At 50.2% G+C, this 20,662-nt stretch overlaps 1 protein-coding gene across 6 annotated transcripts in view; it reads left to right on the top strand.

Annotated features, from left to right (window-relative positions):
• The window catches only part of LOC134935858 (zinc-binding protein A33-like), a 45,942-nt gene that overhangs the window by 10,274 nt on the left and 15,006 nt on the right, over nucleotides 1-20,662 (top strand). For 3 of the 6 annotated variants that reach the window (XM_063930684.1, XM_063930682.1, XM_063930685.1), the window contains exons 2-7: nucleotides 2,900-3,147; nucleotides 3,708-3,824; nucleotides 3,984-4,064; nucleotides 16,455-16,589; nucleotides 16,773-16,853; nucleotides 18,769-18,885. In XM_063930684.1, the coding sequence (XP_063786754.1) occupies nucleotides 2,925-3,147; nucleotides 3,708-3,824; nucleotides 3,984-4,064; nucleotides 16,455-16,589; nucleotides 16,773-16,853; nucleotides 18,769-18,885 (754 nt within the window). In that variant the 5' untranslated portion in view covers nucleotides 2,900-2,924. The remainder of the gene's footprint in view (nucleotides 1-2,899; nucleotides 3,148-3,707; nucleotides 3,825-3,983; nucleotides 4,065-16,454; nucleotides 16,590-16,772; nucleotides 16,854-18,768; nucleotides 18,886-20,662) is intronic. The other 3 variants (XM_063930683.1, XM_063930687.1, XM_063930686.1) reach the window with 3 other exon arrangements.

Genomic DNA, 20,662 nt, shown 5'->3' with positions numbered 1-20,662 from the left:
TCTGCATTTTGACGGCACCTTGACTTTATCCTACCACCTCTACCTGGCATTAGCCCTGCTCGTGCTAGTGTACCCGGACATTGGCTGTGCAACTAGTGGTGGGCTCTGGAGAGCACCTACAGAGTCTTGTGCACCCAAGCTTAGTGTCTCCTGTTGTGCAGCTCTCCCAGGTCCAGCTCGGAAGAATTTTCTGCCCGGACATGTGACTTCTCTCATGCGAGACATGCATGATATGTACTACAGTGGTGCATAGTACCCCTGTTCTCTACCCTTACCCCTCCCTGCCCTCAGCACTGCCTGTCCCTAACTTCTCCTTGCCCCTCAGCACTGTCCCAACTGTTGTCTGCACTTACCCCTCCTTACCCCTCCTTACCCCTTCATTGCTTGCCCTTAGCCCACTTCTGCTTGCCCTTAGCCCACTTCTGCTTGCCCTTAGCCCACTTTTGCTTGCCTTTACCCCTTCATTGCCTGCCCTTAGCCCACTACTGCTTGCCCTTAGCCCACTACTGCTTGCCATTAACCCATCTACCCCCAACTGCTACCTATCCCCAGCACTGTCAGTGATCGCGCTGAGCCCAAAAAAAAGTGGGTCCCAGGGACCCCACACTTTTGAAAATTGGGGTCCTACCGGTCTTTTTCTGGGTCCCATCGGAATGAAGGTTCTTTTAAACTTAATCTTGTTTGGACACTACAAAAGTGTTGCAAGCTGGGGTGATGGGGGTGACAATGCTGCTGGGCTGTGTAGCATTAGGCAGGAAGTGAATTGGTGTCCCACTTCCCAGACCGCAAAGCAGAGGGAATGCGCGCCACAACATTTTAGGGGCGTGGCTTCGTGGGGAAGGGGCGTGACCACATAATAGTGCCAATTCACATTACACCACACAGTAGTGCCGTTTATACACATTGCACCAGGTAGAACCTCCTATGCACACTGCGCCAGGTAGAGCACTTTATACATATTGCGCCAGGTACAGCACGTTATACACAATGCACCAGGTACAGCACGTTATACACAATGCACCAGGTACAGCACGTTATACACAATGCACCAGGTACAGCACGTTATACACAATGCACCAGGTACAGCACGTTATACACAATGCACCAGGTACAGCACGTTATACACAATGCACCAGGTACAGCACGTTATACTCTTTGCACCAGGTACAGCACGTTATACACTTTGCACCAGGTACAGCACGTTATACACATTTCTCCAGTTATTGCACGTTATACACATTGCGCCAGTTAGAGGGCGTTATACACATTGTGCCAGGCAGAGCGCGTTATACACACTGCGCCAGGCAGAGCGCGTTATACACACTGCGCCCGGTAGAGCGCGTTATACACAATGCGCCCGGTAGAGCGCGTTATACACAATGCGCCCAGTAAAGCACGTTATACACAATGCGCCCAGTAAAGCACGTTATACACAATGCGCCCAGTAAAGCACGTTATACACAATGCGCCCAGTAAAGCACGTTATACACAATGCGCCCGGTAGAGCATGTTATACACACTGCACCAGGTAAGAGCACTGAGGCACACTGCACCAGGTAAGAGCACTGAGGCACACTGACCGGGTAAAAGCACTGAGGCACACTGCACCAGGTAAAAGCACTGAGGCACACTGCACCAGATAAGAGCACTGAGGCACCCTGCACCAGGTAAGAGCACTGAGGCACACTGCACCAGGTAAGAGCACTGAGGCACACTGCACCAGGTAAGAGCACTGAGGCACACTGCACCAGGTAAGAGCACTGAGACACACTGCACCAGGTAAGAGCACTGAGACACACTGCACCAGGTAAGAGCACTGAGGCACACTGCACCAGGTAAGAGCACTGAGGCACACTGCACCAGGTAAGAGCACTGAGGCACACTGCACCAGGTAAGAGCACTGAGGCACACTGCAGTAATCACCGATGTCGTCCTCCTCTCCCCCCCCCCCCCCCGAGCCGTAGCAGACACAGGGACACAGACAGGGAACGCACCACACGTGCAGGGATCGGCGTCCTCCGTGATCTAGTGGGTAAAGCTGGGCAAAGTGCCTGGGGCTTCCCGCGGTGCCGTCTGAGGCAGTGGCCGCGCTACCGCTCTTGCCTTTGATGTGTTCTCTCAAAGCAAGAGCGGTAGCGCGGCCACTGCCTCAGACGGCACCGCGGGAAGCCCCAGGCACTTTGCCCAGCTTTACCCACTAGATCACGGACTCCGATCCCTACACATAATTGCCAGCACCTCTCAGAGTCCCTGTGGCAACCCCCGTCCCCCATCCGCACTATAAACTTACGGACACCGAGTCACCCTTCCTCTGCAAGCAGCCTGGCGCCAAAGAGGAGGGGAAACTGGATCCACCTCCTCTTTATATCATCCAGCACGGGGCCTGCATGTCAGTTAAACAAATTCCCCTTACAGATTGGCGGAATGAGGAGCGCGTCCCCGGGGACCCGCCCACTTTGTAAACTTGAGTCCCATGTCTTTAAAAACGGGTAAAAAACGCGCTATAGCGCGTTTTTGCGATCACTGAAGTCTGTTGAAACTGCCCTCTGACCCTAGCAGTGTCCTCACCCCCCATAAACTGTGATGGGACCATGGAGTAAAATACTAATATAATAAAGTAAGGGGTCCCTGGGACCCACAATCGCTGTGTGATGGTATGTGTGTGTGTGTGTCTGTATTTGTGAATGTGCATATATGACTGTTGTGACTAAATGTGTATATATGTGTGCTACTGTATATTATTGTTCCGACGCTCATTAGATCTGCCTACTGCACACACGTATTTTTAACACACAAGCATGGCATGAAACTACACACACGTTCGCTCCGCGGCGTCACTGCATCTACACACAGCCCTTCATTCCGTGTACTGCGCAGTAATGGTAGCACTGTACCACAGGGCACAGCTGTACAAGGCAGGGAGTATGAAACCATACTCTAAGAAAGAACTGCTCATCCTGGTCAAGTACAGGGACATGCCACTGGGCAACAACAAGGAGAAGAAGAGGGCGTATGCCTGCGCCAGGAGAGAGATCCTCTCGCAGGTGGGCCAGGACAGAACCATCCGGTCCCTGCAGCGGAGGTGGAGTGACCTGATGAGGCGTGGACAGCAGAGGCTGCAGAAGCTCCAGTCCAAGCTACGCGAGGGTACAGTACACTACTTATCTGTCTATTTATTACATTAATGCTTTGTATCTGACAGATGTATAATATTTATTCTAGCACCCTGCACCTTTTCAAAATCCGTGCAGTTCCTCTGTCCTGCCTGGGGTGTCGCTCTCTCCTGTGGTGCTTCTCAGCACTCTCTGATCTGTTACTCAGTGCTGTGATACAGATCTGTGTGTGCTGAGAAGCACCAGAGCAGAGAGCAGCACCCCAGGCTGGAAAGAGGAACTGCACAGGATTTGAAAAGGTGCAGGGTGCTAGAATGAACACTACACACAGATTTTACTAAAGCTAATTCAATGGAATAGACCATTTCAGAGCTTCTTGCTAAACGTTAGCCCATTGCTGTAAATGGTTAAAGGGAGGCTTTTTGTAATAATATTTTAGTGTGTGGGGCTAGTGTGGTAAATGGTGCGTTTGGGATTTCTTTTGTTTTTGTTCTGTGGAACAATTAGTTCACTTAAAACCTAAGCAAAGACAGTGTGTGACTGCTGTACAGTACGCTTATTACAAGTACGAGTTATGGGTATACTGTAATACAGAACGTCGCCAGCGTCACCATATGCTGCTGCAACAGAGCTGGGAGCAGTATCAGTGGGGGCAAGAGGAGGAAGAGGAGTCGGCGGAAGGCCCCAGCGGCAGCATTCCTCCATCCGCCAGTAAGTGCTGTGCATCGTATCTTACTACTGTACTGTACCTCCCTTCCTTTCTGTTCTCTTTATAGTATTAAGGGTACAGAGTTGTATAGTAGGTTTTTATCTGTTTCCGATAAGTTTGGAGGAAAACTTTTTATGTTGCAGTGTTTTTTTTTCCTACAGTATGTGGCCAATCTTCTAACCCTGTGGAGGAGGCAGAGGAGCCGGCAGACGGCCCCAGTGGTAGCAGCCCTCCCCCAGCCAGTAAGTGGTTTTTTGTCTTTACCCTGTTGGTGTCAATCTGTGGGGGTGGGGTTTCATGGAGGGTATTTTATAATTCTCATACGTCCTAAAGGATGCTGGGGACTCCAAAAGGACCATGGGGTATAGACTGGATCCGCAGAAGACATGGGCACTTTAAGACTTTAAATGGGCGTGAAGTGGCTCCTCCCTCTGCCCCTCCTCCAGACTCCAGTTAGATTCTGTGCCCAGAGAGACTAGACACACACAGGGGAGCTCTACTGAGTTTCTCTGAAAGGACTTTTGTTAGATTTATTATTTTCAGGGAGACCTGGCTACAGGCTCCCTGCATTGTGGGACTGAGGGGAGAGAAGTCAGACCTACTTCTTCTGAGTTCAAGGGCTCTGTTTCTTAGGCTACTGGACACCATTAGCTGCAGAGGGTTCGATCACTTGGTGCGCCTAGATGCTCGTTCCCGGAGCCGCGCCGTCACCCCCCTCACAGACGCCAGAAGAAAGAAGCCGGGTGAGTAAAGAAGCAAAGAAGACTTCAAAGGCGGCAGAAGACTTCAGATCTTCCGGAGGTACAGCGCAGCGTGCCATTGCTCCCTTACACAAGCGGCACTACATGGGTGCAGGGGGTGGGGGGGGTGCCCTGGGCAGCAATAAAACCTCATATTTAACCTGGCTACATGTATATACATTGCCTAGGCAATGTATAGGGACCCCGGCCAGTATAAAAAAAACGCGGGACCGAAGCGCGCCATATAGGGGGCGGGGCTTCCTCCTCAGCTCAAACCAGCGCCATTTTCTCCACAGCACACCTGCAGAGACGCTGCTCCTGGCCCTTCACTGCTACCACAAGTAACGGGGTGCACAAAACGAGGGGGGGGGGGGGGGCACGGCAATTTGGTATTGATTACTATTATATAAAAAGCGCCTAAGGGTCTGGGGCATTGGTTAGTTCCTTCAGACCAGTGGGGCGCCGGGTGTGAGCTGGAAAACTCCCTTTCTGTCTCTCTGAAGAACCTTACTGTGGGGCTGTCCCCTATGACCCAGTGTGCTTGGGGGTGTCAGTACGTGTGTGTCGACATGTCTGAAATTGAATGCTTTTCCCAGGAGGAGGCTGGTGAGGGAGCTGAACAGAATGTGGGAGTGACTCCGTCAGCACCGCCGACTGCTGATTGGGTGATTGGGTAGATGTGTGGAAAGTTTTAAATACAAGTGTGGCTTTATTGCATAAGAGGTTAGACAATTCTGAGTCTCAGAACCAAACATGGAGACAATCCATGGGAGATGTTTTATCACAGTCTCAGGCCCCCTCAGGGTCTCAAACGTCCATTTACCCAGGTAGCAGACACAGATACCGACACGGATTCAGACTCGTGTTGACTATAATGATGCCAAGTTACATCCTATGGCGTATCCATTCCCCTCGCCGGATAGGTTACGGTGGGAATCATCACCCCCAGTGGACAAAGCCCTGGCGTGTTTGTCCAAGAAGGTGGCGCTTCCGTCCCCTGACACGGCAGCCCTTAAGGATCCTGCGGATCGTAAACAGGAATCTACCTTCAAATCTATTTCTGTTCCTACCGGTACGCTACTCAGGCCGGCCGTGGCATCGGCATGGGTGAGCAGCGCTATTGAGAAGTGGGCAGATAACTTGTTATCTTACATAGACACCCTGGATAGGGACAGCGTAGTTTTGACCCTGGGTCACATTAGGAACGCAGCTGTTTAGCTAAGGGAGGCTGCGAGGGATATTGGCCTCTTGCGATCAAGGGCCAATGCCATGGCAATCTCTGCTAGGAGGGCGTTGTGGACTCATCAATGGAATGGTGATGCTGACTCTAAGATGGCCATGGAGGCTCTGCCCTACAAAGGTGAAGTTTTGTTTGGTGAGGGTCTCGCGGACCTGGTTTCCACATCTACCGCGGGTAAGTCTTCCTATTTGCCTTTTGTCCCTCCACAGCAAAAGAAATGCCTCAATACCAGATGCAGTCCTTTCGGTCGCATAAGTTCAGGAAAGGACGTGGTTCTTCCTTCCTCGCGGCCAGAGGTAAGGGAACAGGTAAAAGATCCCCGGCTGGAGCAAGCTCCCAGGAACAGAAGTCCTCCCCGGCTTCAACCAAGTCCACCGCATGACGCTGGGGCTCCGCTGCAGGAGTCCGCACCGGTGGGGGCACATCTTCAACTCTTCAGTCAGGTCTGGGTTCGCTCGGACCTAGATCCTTGGGTGCTGGATATTGTGACCCAAGGATACAAGCTGGAATTCCAAGACGTGCCTCCGCACCGATTTTTCAAATCGGCCTTACCAGTTTCTCTTCCAGAGAGAGAGGTAGTATGTGCTGCAATACAAAAGCTGTGTCAACAGCAAGTCATTGTCACAGTATCCCCGTCACAATGGGGAGACGGTTTTTATTCAACCCTGTTTGTGGTCCCGAAGCCGGATGGCTCGGTCAGGCCGATTCTGAACTTAAAATCCCTCAACCTTTATTTCTCTGACGTCCTAGTGGATGCTGGGACTCCGTAAGGACCATGGGGATATAGCGGCTCCGCAGGAGACAGGGCACAATAATAAAAGCTTTAGGATCAGGTGGTGTGCACTGGCTCCTCCCCCTATGACCCTCCTCCAAGCCTCAGTTAGATTTTTGTGCCCGGCCGAGAAGGGTGCAATCTAGGTGGCTCTCCTGAGCTGCTTAGAATAAAAGTTTAAGTTAGGTTTTTTATTTTCAGTGAGTCCTGCTGGCAACAGGCTCACTGCTACGAGGGACTTAGGGGAGAGAAGTAAACTCACCTGCGTGCAGGATGGATTTGCTTCTTAGGCTACTGGACACCATTAGCTCCAGAGGGATCGAACACAGGCCCAGCCATGGAGTCCGGTCCCGGAGCCGCGCCGCCGACCCCCCTTGCAGATGCCGAAGTTGAAGAGGTCCAGAGGTCCAGAAACAGGCGGCAGAAGACTTTCAGTCTTCATAAGGTAGCGCACAGCACTGCAGCTGTGCGCCATTGTTGTCAGCACACTTCATACCAGCGGTCACTGAGGGTGCAGGGCGCTGGGGGGGGCGCCCTGGGCAGCAATGTATTATACCTTTTTTATGGCTAAAATACATCACATATAGCCCTTGAGGCTATATGGATGTATTTAACCCCTGCCAGATCTCACAAACTCCGGGAGAAGAGCCCGCCGTTGTAGGGGGCGGGGCCTATTCTCCTCAGCACACGGCGCCATTTTCCTGCTCAGCTCTGCTGTGAGGAAGGCTCCCAGGCTCTCCCCTGCACTGCACTACAGAAACAGGGTTAAAACAGAGAGGGGGGGGCACTTATTTGGCGATATGATTACATATGTGAAAATGCTATAAGGGAAAACACTTGTATAAGGGGTTGTCCCTGTATAATTATAGCGTTTTTGGTGTGTGCTGGCAAGCTCTCCCTCTGTCTCCTCAAAGGGCTAGTGGGGTCCTGTCCTCTATCAGAGCATTCCCTGTGTGTGTGCTGTGTGTCTGTACGTGTCTGTCGACATGTAGGAGGACGATGTTGGTGAGGAGGCGGAGCAAATTGCTGGTATTGGTGATGTCACTCTCTAGGGAGTCGACACCGAAATGGATGGCTTATTTAGGAATTACGTGATAATGTCAACACGATGCAAGGTCGGTTGACGACATGAGGCGGCCGGCAAACAAATTAGTACCTGTCCAGGCGTCTCAGACACCGTCAGGGCTTGTAAAAACGCCCATTTACCTCAGTTGGTCGACACAGACACGGACACTGACTTCAGTGTCGACGGTGAAGAAACAAACGTATTTTCCTTTAGGGCCACACGTTACATGTTAAGGGCAATGAAGGAGGTGTTACATATTTCTGATACTACAAGTACCACAAATAAGGGTATTATGTAGGGTGGGAATAATGTACTTGTAGTTTTCCTGAATCAGATAAATTAAAGTGTGTGATGATACGTGGGTTTCCTCCGATAGAAAATTATTGGCGGTATACCCTTTCCCGCCAGAAGTGAGGGCGAGTTGGGAAACACACCTTAGGGTGGATAAGGCGCTCACACGCTTATAAAAACAAGTGGCGTTACCGTCTCCAGATACGGCCGCCCTCAAGGAGCCAGCTGATAGGAAGCTGAAAAATATCCTAAAAACTATATACACACATACTGGTGTTATACTACGACCAGCAATCGCCTCAGCCTGGATGTGCAGCGCTGGGGGGGCTTGGTCGGATTTCCTGACTGAAAATATTGATACCCTTGACAGGGACAAGATTTTATTGACTATAGAGCATTTTAAGGATGCATTTCTATATATGCGAGATACTCAGAGGGATATTTGCATTCTGGCATCAAGAGTAAGTGTGATGTCCATATCTGCCAGACGAAGACACGACAGTGGTCAGGTGAGGCAGATTCCAGACGGCACATGGAAGTATTGCCGTATAAAGGGGCGGTCCATCGGACCTGGTGGCCATGGCAACAGCTGGAAAATCCACTTTTGTTACCCCAAGTCACATCTCAGCAGAAAAGGACACAGTCTTTTCAGTCTCAGTCCTTTCGTCCCCATAAGGGCAAGCGGGCAAAAGGCCAGTCATATCGGCCCAGGGATAGAGGAAGGGGGAAAAGACTGCAGCAGGCAGCCCATTCCCAGGAACAGAAGCCCTCCACAGCTTCTGCCAAGTCCGCAGCATGACGCTGGGGCCGTATAAGCGGACTCGGGTGCGGTGGGGGGTCATCTCAAGAGTTTCAGCGCGCAGTGGGCTCACTCGCAAGTGGACTCCTGGATCCTACACGTAGTATCCCAGGTGTACATTGGAAATTCGAGACGTCTCCCCCTCACAAGTTCCTGAAGTCTGATTTACCAACGTCTCCCTCCGACAGGGAGGCAGTATTGGAAAATATTCACAGGCTGTATTCCCAGCAGGTGATAATCAAAGTACTCCTCCTACAACAAGGGAAGGGGTATTATTCCACACTATATTGTGGTACTGAAGCCAGACGGCTCGGTGAGATCTGAAAGATTTGAACAATTACATACAAGGGTTCAAATCAAGATGGAGTCACTCAGAGCAGTGATAGCGAACCAGGACGATATGGTGTCACTGAATATCAGGGACGCTTACCTACATGTCCAAATTTTGCCCTTCTCACCAAGGGTATCTCAGGTTCGTGGTACAGAACTGTCACTATCAGTTTCAGACGCTGCCGTTTGGATTGTCCACGGCACCCCGGGTCTTTACCAAGGTAATGGCCGAAATGATGATTCTTCTTTAAAAGAAATATGGACGCTTTCCTGATAAAGGCAAGGTCCAGAGAACAGTTGGCGGTCGGAGTAGTACTATCTCAAGTAGTTCTACGACAGCACGAGTGGATTCTAAATATTCCAAAATCGCAGCTTTTTCCGACGACACGTCTAATGTTCCTAGGGATGATTCTGGACACAGTCCAGAAAAGGATGTTTTCTCCCGGAGAAGAAAGCCAGGGAGTTATCCGAGCTAGTCAGGAACCTCCTAAAACCAGGAAAAGTATCAGTGCATCATTGCACAAGGGTCCTGTGAAAAATGGTGGTTTCTTACAAAGCGATCCCATTCGGTAGATTTCACGCAAGAACCTTTCAGTGGGATCTGCTGGGAAAATGGTCCGGATCGCATCTTCAGATGCATCAGCGGATAACCCTGTCTCCAAGGACAAGGGTGTTTCTTCTGCGGTGGCTGCAGAGTGCTCATCTATGAAAGGGCCGCAGATTCGGCATTCAGGACTGGGTCCTGGTGACCACGGATGCCAGCCTGAGTGGCTGGGGAGCAGTCACACAGGGAAAAAATTTCCAGGGAGTGTGATCAAGTCTGGAGACTTCTCTCCACATAAATATACTGGAGCTAAGGGCAATTTACAAGGCTCTAAGCTTAGCAAGACCTCTGCTTCAAGGTCAGCCGGTATTGATCCAGTGGGACAACATCACGGCAGTCGCCCACGTAAACAGACAGGGCGGCACAAGAAGCAGGAGGGAAATGGCAAAAACTGCAAGGATTCTTCGCTGGGTGAAAAATCATGTGATAACACTCTCTCAGCAGTGTTAATTCCGGGAGTGGAAAACTGGGAAGCAGACTTCCTCAGCAGGCATGACCTCCACCTGGGAGAGTGGGGACTTCAGCGGGAAGTCTTCCACATGATTGTAAACCGATGGGAAAAAACCAAAGGTGGACATGATGGCGTCCCGCCTGAACAAAAAACTAGACCGATATTGCGCCAGGTCAAGGGACCCTCAGGCAATAGCGGTGGACGCTCTGGTAACACTGTGGGTGTACCAGTCAGGGTATGTGTTCCCTCCTATGCATCTCATACCAAAAGTACTGAGAATCATAAGAAGGAGATGAGTAAGAACGATACTCGTGGTTCCGGATGGGTCAAGAAGGACTTGGTACCCGGAACTTCAAGAGATGCTCACGGAAGAACCGTGGCCTCTACCTTTAAGAAACGACCTGCTCCAGCAGGGGCCGTGTCTGTTCCAAGACTTACCGCGGCTGCGTTTGACGGCATGGCAGTTGAACGCCGGATCCTGAAAGGGCATTCCAGATGAAGTCATACCTACCCTGGTCGAAGCCAGGAAGGATGTAACCGCAAAACATTTTCACCGCATTTGGCGAAAATATGTTGCGTGGTGTGAGGCCAAGAAGGTCCCTACAGAGGAATTCCAACTGGGTCGTTTCCTACATTTCCTGAAAACAGGACTGTCTATGGGCCTAAAATTAGGGTCCATTAAGGTTCAAATTTCGACCCTGTCGAATTTCTTCCAGAAAGAACTGGCTTCAGTGCCTGAAGTTCAGACGTTTGTAAAAGGGGTACTGCATATACAGCCTCCTTTTGTGCCCCCAGTGGCACCTTGGGATCTCAGTGTTGTTTTGAGTTTCCTAAAGTCACATTGGTTTGATCCACTCACCACTGTGGACTTAAAATATTTCACATGGAAGGTGAAGATGCTATTAGCCCTGGCTTCAGCCAGGCGTGTGTCAGAATGGGCGGCTTTATCATATAAAAGCCCTTACTTAATTTTTCATTCTGACAGGGCAGAATTGAGGACTCGTCCTCAATTTCTCCTTAAGGTGTTTTCTGTTTTTCACATGAACCAACCTATTGTGGTACCTACGGCTACTAGGGACTTGGAGGACTCCAAGTTACTTGACGTTGTCAGGGCCCTGAAAATATGTTTCCAGGACGACTGGAGTCAGAAAATCTGACTCGCTGTTTAGCCTGTATGCACCCAACAAGATGGGTGCTCCTGCTTCTAAGCAGACGATTGCTCGCTGGATTTGTAGTACAATTCAGCTTGCACATTCTGTGGCAGGCTTGCCACAGCCAAAATCAGTAAAAGCCCATTCCACAAGGAATCTCATCTTGGGCGACTGCCTGAGGGGTCTCGGCTTTACAACTTTGCTGAGCAGTTACTTGGTCAGGGGCAAACACGTTTGCTAAATTCTACAAATTTGATACCCTGGCTGAGGAGGACATGGAGTCTCTCATTTGGTGCTGCAGGGTCATCCGCACTCTCCCGCCCGTTTGGGAGCTTCGGTATAATCCCCATGGTCCTTACGGAGTCCCAGCATCCACTAGGACGTCAGAGAAAATAAGATTTTACTTACCGATAAATCTATTTCTCGTAGTCCGTAGTGGATGCTGGGCGCCCATCCCAAGTGCGGATTGTCTGCAATACTTGTACATAGTTATTGTTACAAAAATCGGGTTATTCTTGTTGTGAGCCATCTTTTCAGAGGCTCCTTCGTTGTTATCATACTGTTAACTGGGTTCAGATCACAGGTTGTACGGTGTGATTGGTGTGGCTGGTATGAGTCTTACCCGGGATTCAATATCCTTCCTTATTATGCACGCTCGTCCGGGCACAGTATCCTAACTGAGGATTGGAGGAGGGTCATAGGGGGAGGAGCCAGTGCACACCACCTGATCCTAAAGCTTTTATTATTGTGCCCTGTCTCCTGCGGAGCCGCTATATCCCCATGGTCCTTACGGAGTCCCAGCATCCACTACGGACTACGAGAAATAGATTTATCGGTAAGTAAAATCTTATTTTTAAAAAATTCAAATTCAAGATGGAATCTCTCCGAGCAGTGATCTCCAGTCTGGAAGGGGGGGATTTTATGGTGTCGGTCGACATAAAGGATGCGTACCTACATGTCCCCATATATCCTCCTTATCCGGCGTACCTGAGATTCGCTGTTCAGGATTGTCACTACCAATTTCAGACGTTGCCTTTTTGGTCTTTTTCACGGCCCCGACGATTTTCTCCAAGGTAATGGTGGAAATGATGGTGCTCCTGCGCAAGAAAGGGTCACAATTATCCCGTACTTGGACGATCTCCTGATAAAGGCGAGATCACAGGAGCAGTTACTGAAAAGCGTTGTGCTCTCCCTACAGGTGCTGCAACAGCATGGCTGGCTCCTAAATTTACCAAAGTGCAGTTGATTATGACAACTCGACTATCGTTTTTGGGCATGATTCTGGACACCAACCTGCAGAGGATCTTTCTCCCATTGGAAAAAGCTCAGGAAATCCAGAACATGGTCAAGGAACTTCTGAAACCGCCAAGAGTGTCGATTCATCACTGCACTCGAGTGCTGGGAAAAATGGTGGCGGCCTACGAGGCCATTCCATTTGGCAGGTTCCATGCAAGAACGTTTCAGTGGGACCTGCTGGACAAGTGGTCCGGGTCCCATCTGCATATGAACCGGAAGATAAGCCTGTCCCCTAGGGCCAGGGTTTCTCTTCTGTGGTGGCTCCAAAGTTCTCACCTTCTAGAGCAGGCATTCCCAACCACGGTCCTCAAGGCACACCAACAGTGCAGGTTTTAGTGATATCCAGGCTGCAGCACAGATGGTTAAATCATAATAACTGAGCTACTAATTAAGTCACCTGTGCTGAAGCCTGGATATCACTAAAACCTGCACTGTTAGTGTGCCTTGAGGACCGTGGTTGGGAATGCCTGTTCTAGAGGGTCGCAGGTTTGGAATCCAAGATTGGATTCTGGTGACCACGGACGCGAGTCTCCGAGGTTGGGGAGCAGTCACACAGGGACAAAATTTCAAGGGAAAATGGTCAAGCCAGGAAGCTTGTCTGCACATAAACGTGCTAGAGTTAAGGGCCATCTACAACGGCCTGCGACAGGCGGAACATCTTCGCGACCTGCCCATCCTGATTTAGTCGGACAACATCACAGCCGTGGCGCACGTAAACTGCCAGGGTGGAACGAAGAGCAGAGCGCCGATGGCGGAGGCCACCAAGATTCTTCGCTGGGCGGAAAAACATGCAAGCGCTCTGTCAGCGGCCTTCATTCCAGGAGTGGACAACTGGGAAGCAGACTTCCTCAGCAGACACGATCTCCATCCAGGAGAGTGGGGTCTTCATCAAGAGGCCTTTATAGAAGTGACAAGTCGTTGGGACTTCCTCAAATAGACATGATGGTGTCTCGCCTCAACAAGAAGCTTCGGATATATTGTTCCAGATCGAGGGACCCTCAAGCAATAGCAGTGGACGCACTAGTGACACCGTGGGTGTTTAAGTCGGTCTATGTGTTACCTCCGCTTCCACTCATCCCAAAGGTATTAAGGATCATAAGAAGAACAAGGGTTCCGACGATACTCGTTGTTCCAGATTGGCCACGGAGGGCCTGGTATCCGGATTTTCAGGAATTACTCACAGGAGAACCCTGGCCTCTTCCTCTCAGAGAGGATCTGTTACAGCAAGGGCTGTGTGTGTTCCAGGACTTACCGCAGTTGCGTTTGACGGCATGGCGGTTGAACGCCAAATTCTAGCTAGGAAGGGTATTCCCGGGGAAGTCATCCCCACTCTACTCAAAGCTAGAAAGGAGGTAACGGCAAAGCATTATCACTGTATTTGGAGAAAATGTGTCTTGGTGTGAATCCAAGAAGGCTCCTACAGAAGAATTTCAGCAGGTGTGGATGCGGGCTTGAAGTTAGGCTCCATTAAATTGCAGGTGTCGGCCTTATCAATTTTCTTTCAAAGGGAATTAGCCTCACTTCCAGAAGTACAGACTTTTGTGAAGGGCGTGCTACACATCCAACCTCCGTTTGTGCCCCTGTGGCACAGTGGGACCTTAATGTGGTATTACAGTTCCTTACGTCACATTGGTTTGCACCTTTACAAAAGGTAGAGTTGAAATTTCTCACTTGGAAGGTGGTCATGCTATTGGCCTTGATGTCCGCAAGGCGGGTGTCCGAATTGGCGGCTTTGTCTCACAAAAGCCCCTATCTGATTTTCCATGAGAATAGAGCAGAGTTGAGAACTCGTCAACACTTTCTACCAAAGGTGGTTTCTTCGTTTCACATGAACCAACCTATTGTGGTGCCTGTGGCTACTGAAGCCTTGGCTGATTCCAAGTCTCTTGATGTGGTCAGAGCTTTGAAAATGTATGTAGCCAGAACGGCTCGGGTTAGGAAGACGGAGGCACTGTTTGTCCTGTATGCGGCCAACAAGGTTGGCGCTCCTGCTTCTAAGCAGACTATTGCACGCTGGATCTGTAATACGATTCAGCAGGCTCATTCTACGGCTGGTTTGCAGTTACCGAAATCGGTGAAAGCCCATTCCACTAGGAAGGTGGGCTCTTCTTGGGCGGCTGCCCGAGGTGTCTCGGCTTTACAGCTTTGCCGAGCAGCTACTTGGTAAGGGTCAAACACTTTTGCAAAGTTCTACAAGTTTGACACCCTGGCTGATGAGGACCTCCTGTTTGCTCAATCGGTGCTGCAGAGTCATCCGCACTCTCCCGCCCGCTTTGGCGCTTTGGTATAAACCCCATGGTCCTTTTGGAGTCCCCAGCATCCTCTAGGACATGAGAAAATATGATTTTAATACCTACCAGTAAATCCTTTTCTGTTAGTCCGTAGAGGATGCTGGGCGCCCGTCCCAGTGCGGACACTATCTGCAGTAATTGTATATAGTTATTGCTTATGTTACACAAAGGTTGTGTTTTGGTAAGGGTCAGCCTTTTGCTGATCTCGTTGGTTCATGCCGTTAACTGGTTTTAGTGAAATGCCATGTTGTACGGTGTGTTGCGGTGTGAGCTGGTATGTATCTCACCCTTAGTTTAACAAAATCCTTTTCCTCTAAATGTCCGTCTCCTCTGGGCACAGTTCCTATAACTGAGGTCTGGAGGAGGGGCATAGAGGGAGGAGTCAGTTCACACCCATTTAAAGTCTTAAAGTGCCCATGTCTCCTGCGGATCCCGTCTATACCCCATGGTCCTTTTGGAGTCCCCAGCATCCTCTACGGACTAAGAGAAAAGGATTTAACGGTAGGTATTAAAATCCTATTTTTTTTTTTTATCCTGTCGACGTAAATGTGTGGGGGCCAGTAGCGAATTTATCACTATTCAACCAAAGCGGTCGCTTAGGGCCTGGGGGGTCCCACCGATAGGGGGAGAGGCTCTAGACTGCGCACCCTAGCCGCTGCCTTGCTGAGACTTAGAACGCTGCACCTAGAGAGAGAAGATGCAGGTGCACTGCGCAGCCATTACTATTCACAATGTAAATACTTATTACCATGAATGAACAAATAAGAGGCAGTTAGCATAAATTTGGCCAAAGTTATGGGCTGACCCACCCACGCCCAGGTCACCTCATCGGGCCAGCCTCTAACATTCCAAGGGCTATGCTAACCTCTTATTTGATATTTAATTGTAATATTTATTTCCGTTTTGAATAGCAATGTGAGTATAGTGCACCTGCATCTTTTTGTCTATGTGTAGTACTCTTTATTTTCCTCCTGACACTGGCAGACACTGCCAGGCAGGAATGGGGGCCCCTACTGATAAGTCCCAGTGCTGCTAGGCAGGAATGGGGGCTCCTACTGATAAGTCCCAGTGCTGCCAGGCAGGAATGGGGGCCCCTACTGATAAGTCCCAGTGCTGCTAGTCAGGGAGGAGGTGGACAAGCATGTGATAAACTCCCTTTTCTTTCTAGCGCCTGCAAGTGCCCTCAGTGTTGTTTTACTTTTAATCCAGTAATATCTGCCAGCGACAATCGGGTAAGGGGGGGGGGGGGCACTGTCTGGGGGCTGGCTGCTACTGTATATATCAGTCTCTCACTGATTGTAGCAGGTCCCCCATCCCTTATAACACAGTGCTATGGATTGTTTGAGGAAGAGGGGCCCCCAAATCAGTGTTTTACTTAGGGCCCCATGTGGTCTAAAGGCACCTCTGGGTGGGCGCCTATTGTGTGTTTTGTTTATATCAGTGACCATGAATGTGGAGGGTTTTTTTCGTGGTGACTTTTGTGTATTTTTTACCCTGTTGGTGTAAATGTGTGGGGCTATTGTGTGGGTTTTTTTTTTTTTTTACTCGTTATGGTAAAAGCATTTGGGATTTCTTTTTTATCTGTTCTGTGGAATAATTAGTTTACTTAAAATCAGAACGTCGCCAGCGTCCCCGCACGCTGCTGCAACAGAGCTGGGAGCAATATCAGTGGGGGCAAGAGGAGGAGGAAGAGGAGTCGGCGGAAGGCCCCAGCGGCAGCATTCCTTCATCCGCCAGTGAGTACTGTGCATCGTATCTTACTGCTGTACTGTACCTCTCTTTCTTTCTGTGCTCTTTACCATATTCCAGTGTACAGTGTTGATGGTGTTATTAAGGGTACAGCGTTGTATAGTAGGTTTTTATTTGTTTCAGATAAGTTTGGAGGCAAACTTTTTATGTTGCAGTGTTTTTCCCCACAGTGTTTGGCCAATCTCAGAGCCCCGAGGAGGAGGCAGAGGAGCCGGCAGGCGGCCCCAGTGGTCGTAGCCCTCCCCCAGCCAGTAAGTACTGTGCATCGTGTATTACTACTGTACTTCTATTCCTTTTGTGTTTTTTTTTTTTTTTCTATGGGGGATGGGAGGTGCTATTGTGTGTTTTTCTTTACCCAGTCGGTGGCAATGTGTGGGGGGTTTTTCATGGGGATTATTGTGAGGGCTTTTTTTTTTTTTTTTTATTTTCTTATGACTTTAGGATTTCTTTTGTTTCTGTTCTGTGGAATTATTTGTTTACTTAAAAACTAGCAAAAACAGTATCACGCTCTGGAACATTGTTTGTGTTACTTACCTCTGCCACCCGTCTTCCTGCTTTCCCAGTGTTCGAATCTCATGCACTGATGTCACCATCTTGGGGGTTGTTGTCAGCTGACTGCATTACTCCTCTTGGAGTGCTTCTGCCTCAGCTGATACTAGCAGCCAATCAGGGACTTGCAGCTCTTGTGTATTCCCTGTGAGGACTCCCACTGATTGCCAGAGCAAGGAGTAGCATTGCCTTGTGTATTCCCTGTGCGACAATCGGCTACCCCAGATCTTGTTGCAGAAAGCTAATCTTCTGTCCTGGCCCTGTATTTAGAAGACTTCAGTGGCCTGCTTACTTCTGTCCCTGCATTGTGGGTTTCCCTGCCCAAGAAGCACTCCTACCACAGACTTTAGTATTCTGCTCAGCTGAGCTCCTCTGTTAGACACACATACCTGTTTCCTGTCTCATAGTCCTGCAGAATAATCTGTTGTGCTGCAGAAAGATCCTGAGTCTGGACTGCAATTAACCCCTGTATTCCCAGCACTGCTGACTCTAACTTCCAGCGTCCCAAGATGACAGTGTTTCTAACTGGCTCGGCTACTTCCAGACTGGGTTCAAGCATCTGTAACTCAGACTCTGAGTCAGATATTCAGAGGTTACTATACTTCCAAGTCCCAGTTCTGCTGTATCTGCTCCAGACTCCTGCACTTACTGGTGTTCATATTCCCTGTGCTAATGTTACAAACCAGTCTGCACGCTGAGTACATTGCTAGTACCACCTGCCGGTTCTAATCCGGTCCAGTTGTACAGGCAGCTCCAGCCTGACTCTAGTTCCAGTTCAGTACGTTCCAGTCCGGTCTCCAGGGTATGCCAGCTCCTGAACTAGGAGGCGGATTAAGACCTCATGGGGTTCTAAGCAAGGCACTGGTTAGCGACCCCCGTTCCACAAACAATCCCCCCATTCAGTCAGTGTATGCCAAATCCCCCCCCCCCCTCCCCCTCCCGTGACAGCTTACACTGACACGTCCACCACAGACCAAGTGACAAATTGAACCGACAATAACCCCCCTTGCTAATAGCTTGGACAGACCCCCCTTTCACCCCTGGACCCAGTGAAAGCCCCCCCCCCCCCCGCCCCAGCGCTTAGCTGCTCAGCTGCAGATTCCAGAACGGTTTTTACCTGATCCTGGTCAGCACATTACACCACATGTAGTGCCCCTGATTCATACTACACGGCATACAGTAGTAGTTTCCCTTACACACACAATGCTCACGGTAATAATGCCCACAGTGGTAGTGCCCCTTGCGTGCGTAATGCCCACAGTGGTAGTGCCCCTTGTGTGTGTAATGCCCACAGTGGTAGTGCCCCTTGCGCACGCGCAATGCCCACAGTGGTAGTGCCCCTTGCGCACGCAATGCCCACAGTGGTAGTGCCCCTTGCGCGCGCAATGCCCACAGTGGTAGTGCAGCCATCCGCCAGAGAAACAGGAGGTGCCGGGATCAGGAATCAGGACAGTGATGCCGGGAACGGACAGGAGGCTGATGGGGAAGCAGACATTGCTGGACAGTCCGGCACCGCTCCGCATTAGTGTTTAAATTTAAAATAAACAGCTCCCGACGGTCCTTGCCCTATTGATATACTGTACAGTACTGTGCAGTAATTGTTGTTTTTTCTCACAGAACGTCAGCGCCACCATGATCAAAGACTGCGCCCTCAAAGGCTGCTGCCCAGTGAAGTGAAGGAGGAGGTGGCAGAGGAGGAGCCACATCCAGACCTGAGCAGCCCTCCCCCAACCAGTAAGTACTGTGCATCCTATGTTGCTACTGTACTTCTCTTCCTTTTTGTTTTTTCATGGGGGAGGGGTGTATTGTGTGTTTGTTTCTTTTTGTTTCTTACCATGTTGGTGGAAATGTTTGGGTTTATTAATGGCTAGGGGGGCTATTGTGTGTGTGTGTGTGTGTGTGTGTGTGTGTGTGTGTGGAGGTGTTTACCCCTTCGGTGGAAATGTGTGGGGTTATTCATTAGGGTTGCTATTGTGTTGTTTGTTTTTTTGTTGGGGGGGGGGGGGGTTCCCGGTTTTGAGTCATGGGGGTGGGAGGTGATTGTGTGTGTGTGTGTGTGTGTTTTTTTTTTCTTAACCTATCCTGTTGGTGGCAATTTGTGGGTTTATTCAGGTGGGGTGGCTATTGTCAGTGGAAATGTGTGAGGCTTATTCATGGGGGGGGAGGGGGGGGGGGGGTGTATTGTGGTGGGTTCCCCCCCCTCATCCTGGCGGTGAATATGTGTGGGGTTTATTCATGGGAGGGGCCCGTGTGTGTGTGTTTGCGTGTGTGGGGTTTATTTTTTTTACACATTGTGCCACACAGTAGTGACCCTTACACACACAATGCCCACAGTAGTAGTGTCCCTTACACACACACACACACAATGCCCACAGTAATAGTGCCCCTTACACACACACACACACAATGCCCACAGTAGTTGTGCCCCTTACACACACACACAATGCCCACAGTGGTAGTGCCCCTTACACACACAATGCCCACAGTGGTAGTGCCCCTTACACACACACAATGCCCAGAGTGGTAGTGCCCCTTACACACACACAATGCCCACAGTAGTAGTGCCCCTTATACACACAATGCCCACAGTAGTAGTGCCCCTTACGCGTGCAATGCCCACAGTAGTAGTGCCCCTTACACACACACACAATGCCCACAGTAATAGTGCCCCTTGCACACACAATGCGCACAGTGGTAGTGCCCCTTGCACACACAATGCCCACAGTGGTAGTGCCCCTTGCACACACAATGCCCACAGTGGTAGTGCCCCTTGCGCGCGCACACACACACACACACACACACTGCCCACAGTGGTAGTGCCTCTTACACACACAATGCCCACAGTAGTAGTGCCCCTTATGCGCGTAATGCCCACAGTAGTAGTGCCCCTTACACACACACAATGCCCACAGTAGTAGTGCCCCTTACACACACACATAATGCCCACAGTGGTAGTGCCCCTTACACACACAATGCCCACAGTAGTAGTGCCCCTTATGCGCGTAATGCCCACAGTAGTAGTGCCCCTTACACACACACAATGCCCACAGTAGTAGTGCCCCTTACACACACACACACACACACACACACAATGCCCAAAGTAGTAGTGCCCCTTACGCACACACACTGCCCACAGTAGTAGTGCCCCTTATACACACAATGCCCACAGTAGTAGTGCCCCTTACACACACACACACACTGCCCACAGTAGTAGTGCCCCTTACACTCACACACACACACACACACATACAATGCCCACAGTAGTAGTGCCCCTTACACACACCCAATGCCCACAGTAGTAGTGCCTCTTATACACACACTGCCCACAGTAGTAGTGCCCCTTACACACACACACTGCCCACAGTAGTAGTGCCCCTTACACACACACACACACACACACACACACACACACACACACACGCACAATGCCCACAGTAGTAGTGCCCCTTATACACACACTGCCCACAGTAGTAGTGCCCCTTACACACACAAAATGCCCACAGTAGTAGTG

The sequence above is a fragment of the Pseudophryne corroboree genome, chromosome 6 (assembly GCF_028390025.1).
Source record: "Pseudophryne corroboree isolate aPseCor3 chromosome 6, aPseCor3.hap2, whole genome shotgun sequence".
Lineage (NCBI taxonomy): Eukaryota > Metazoa > Chordata > Amphibia > Anura > Myobatrachidae > Pseudophryne > Pseudophryne corroboree.
Note: the sequence above shows the minus strand (reverse complement) of the source record. Positions and strands in the feature narration are given on the sequence as shown.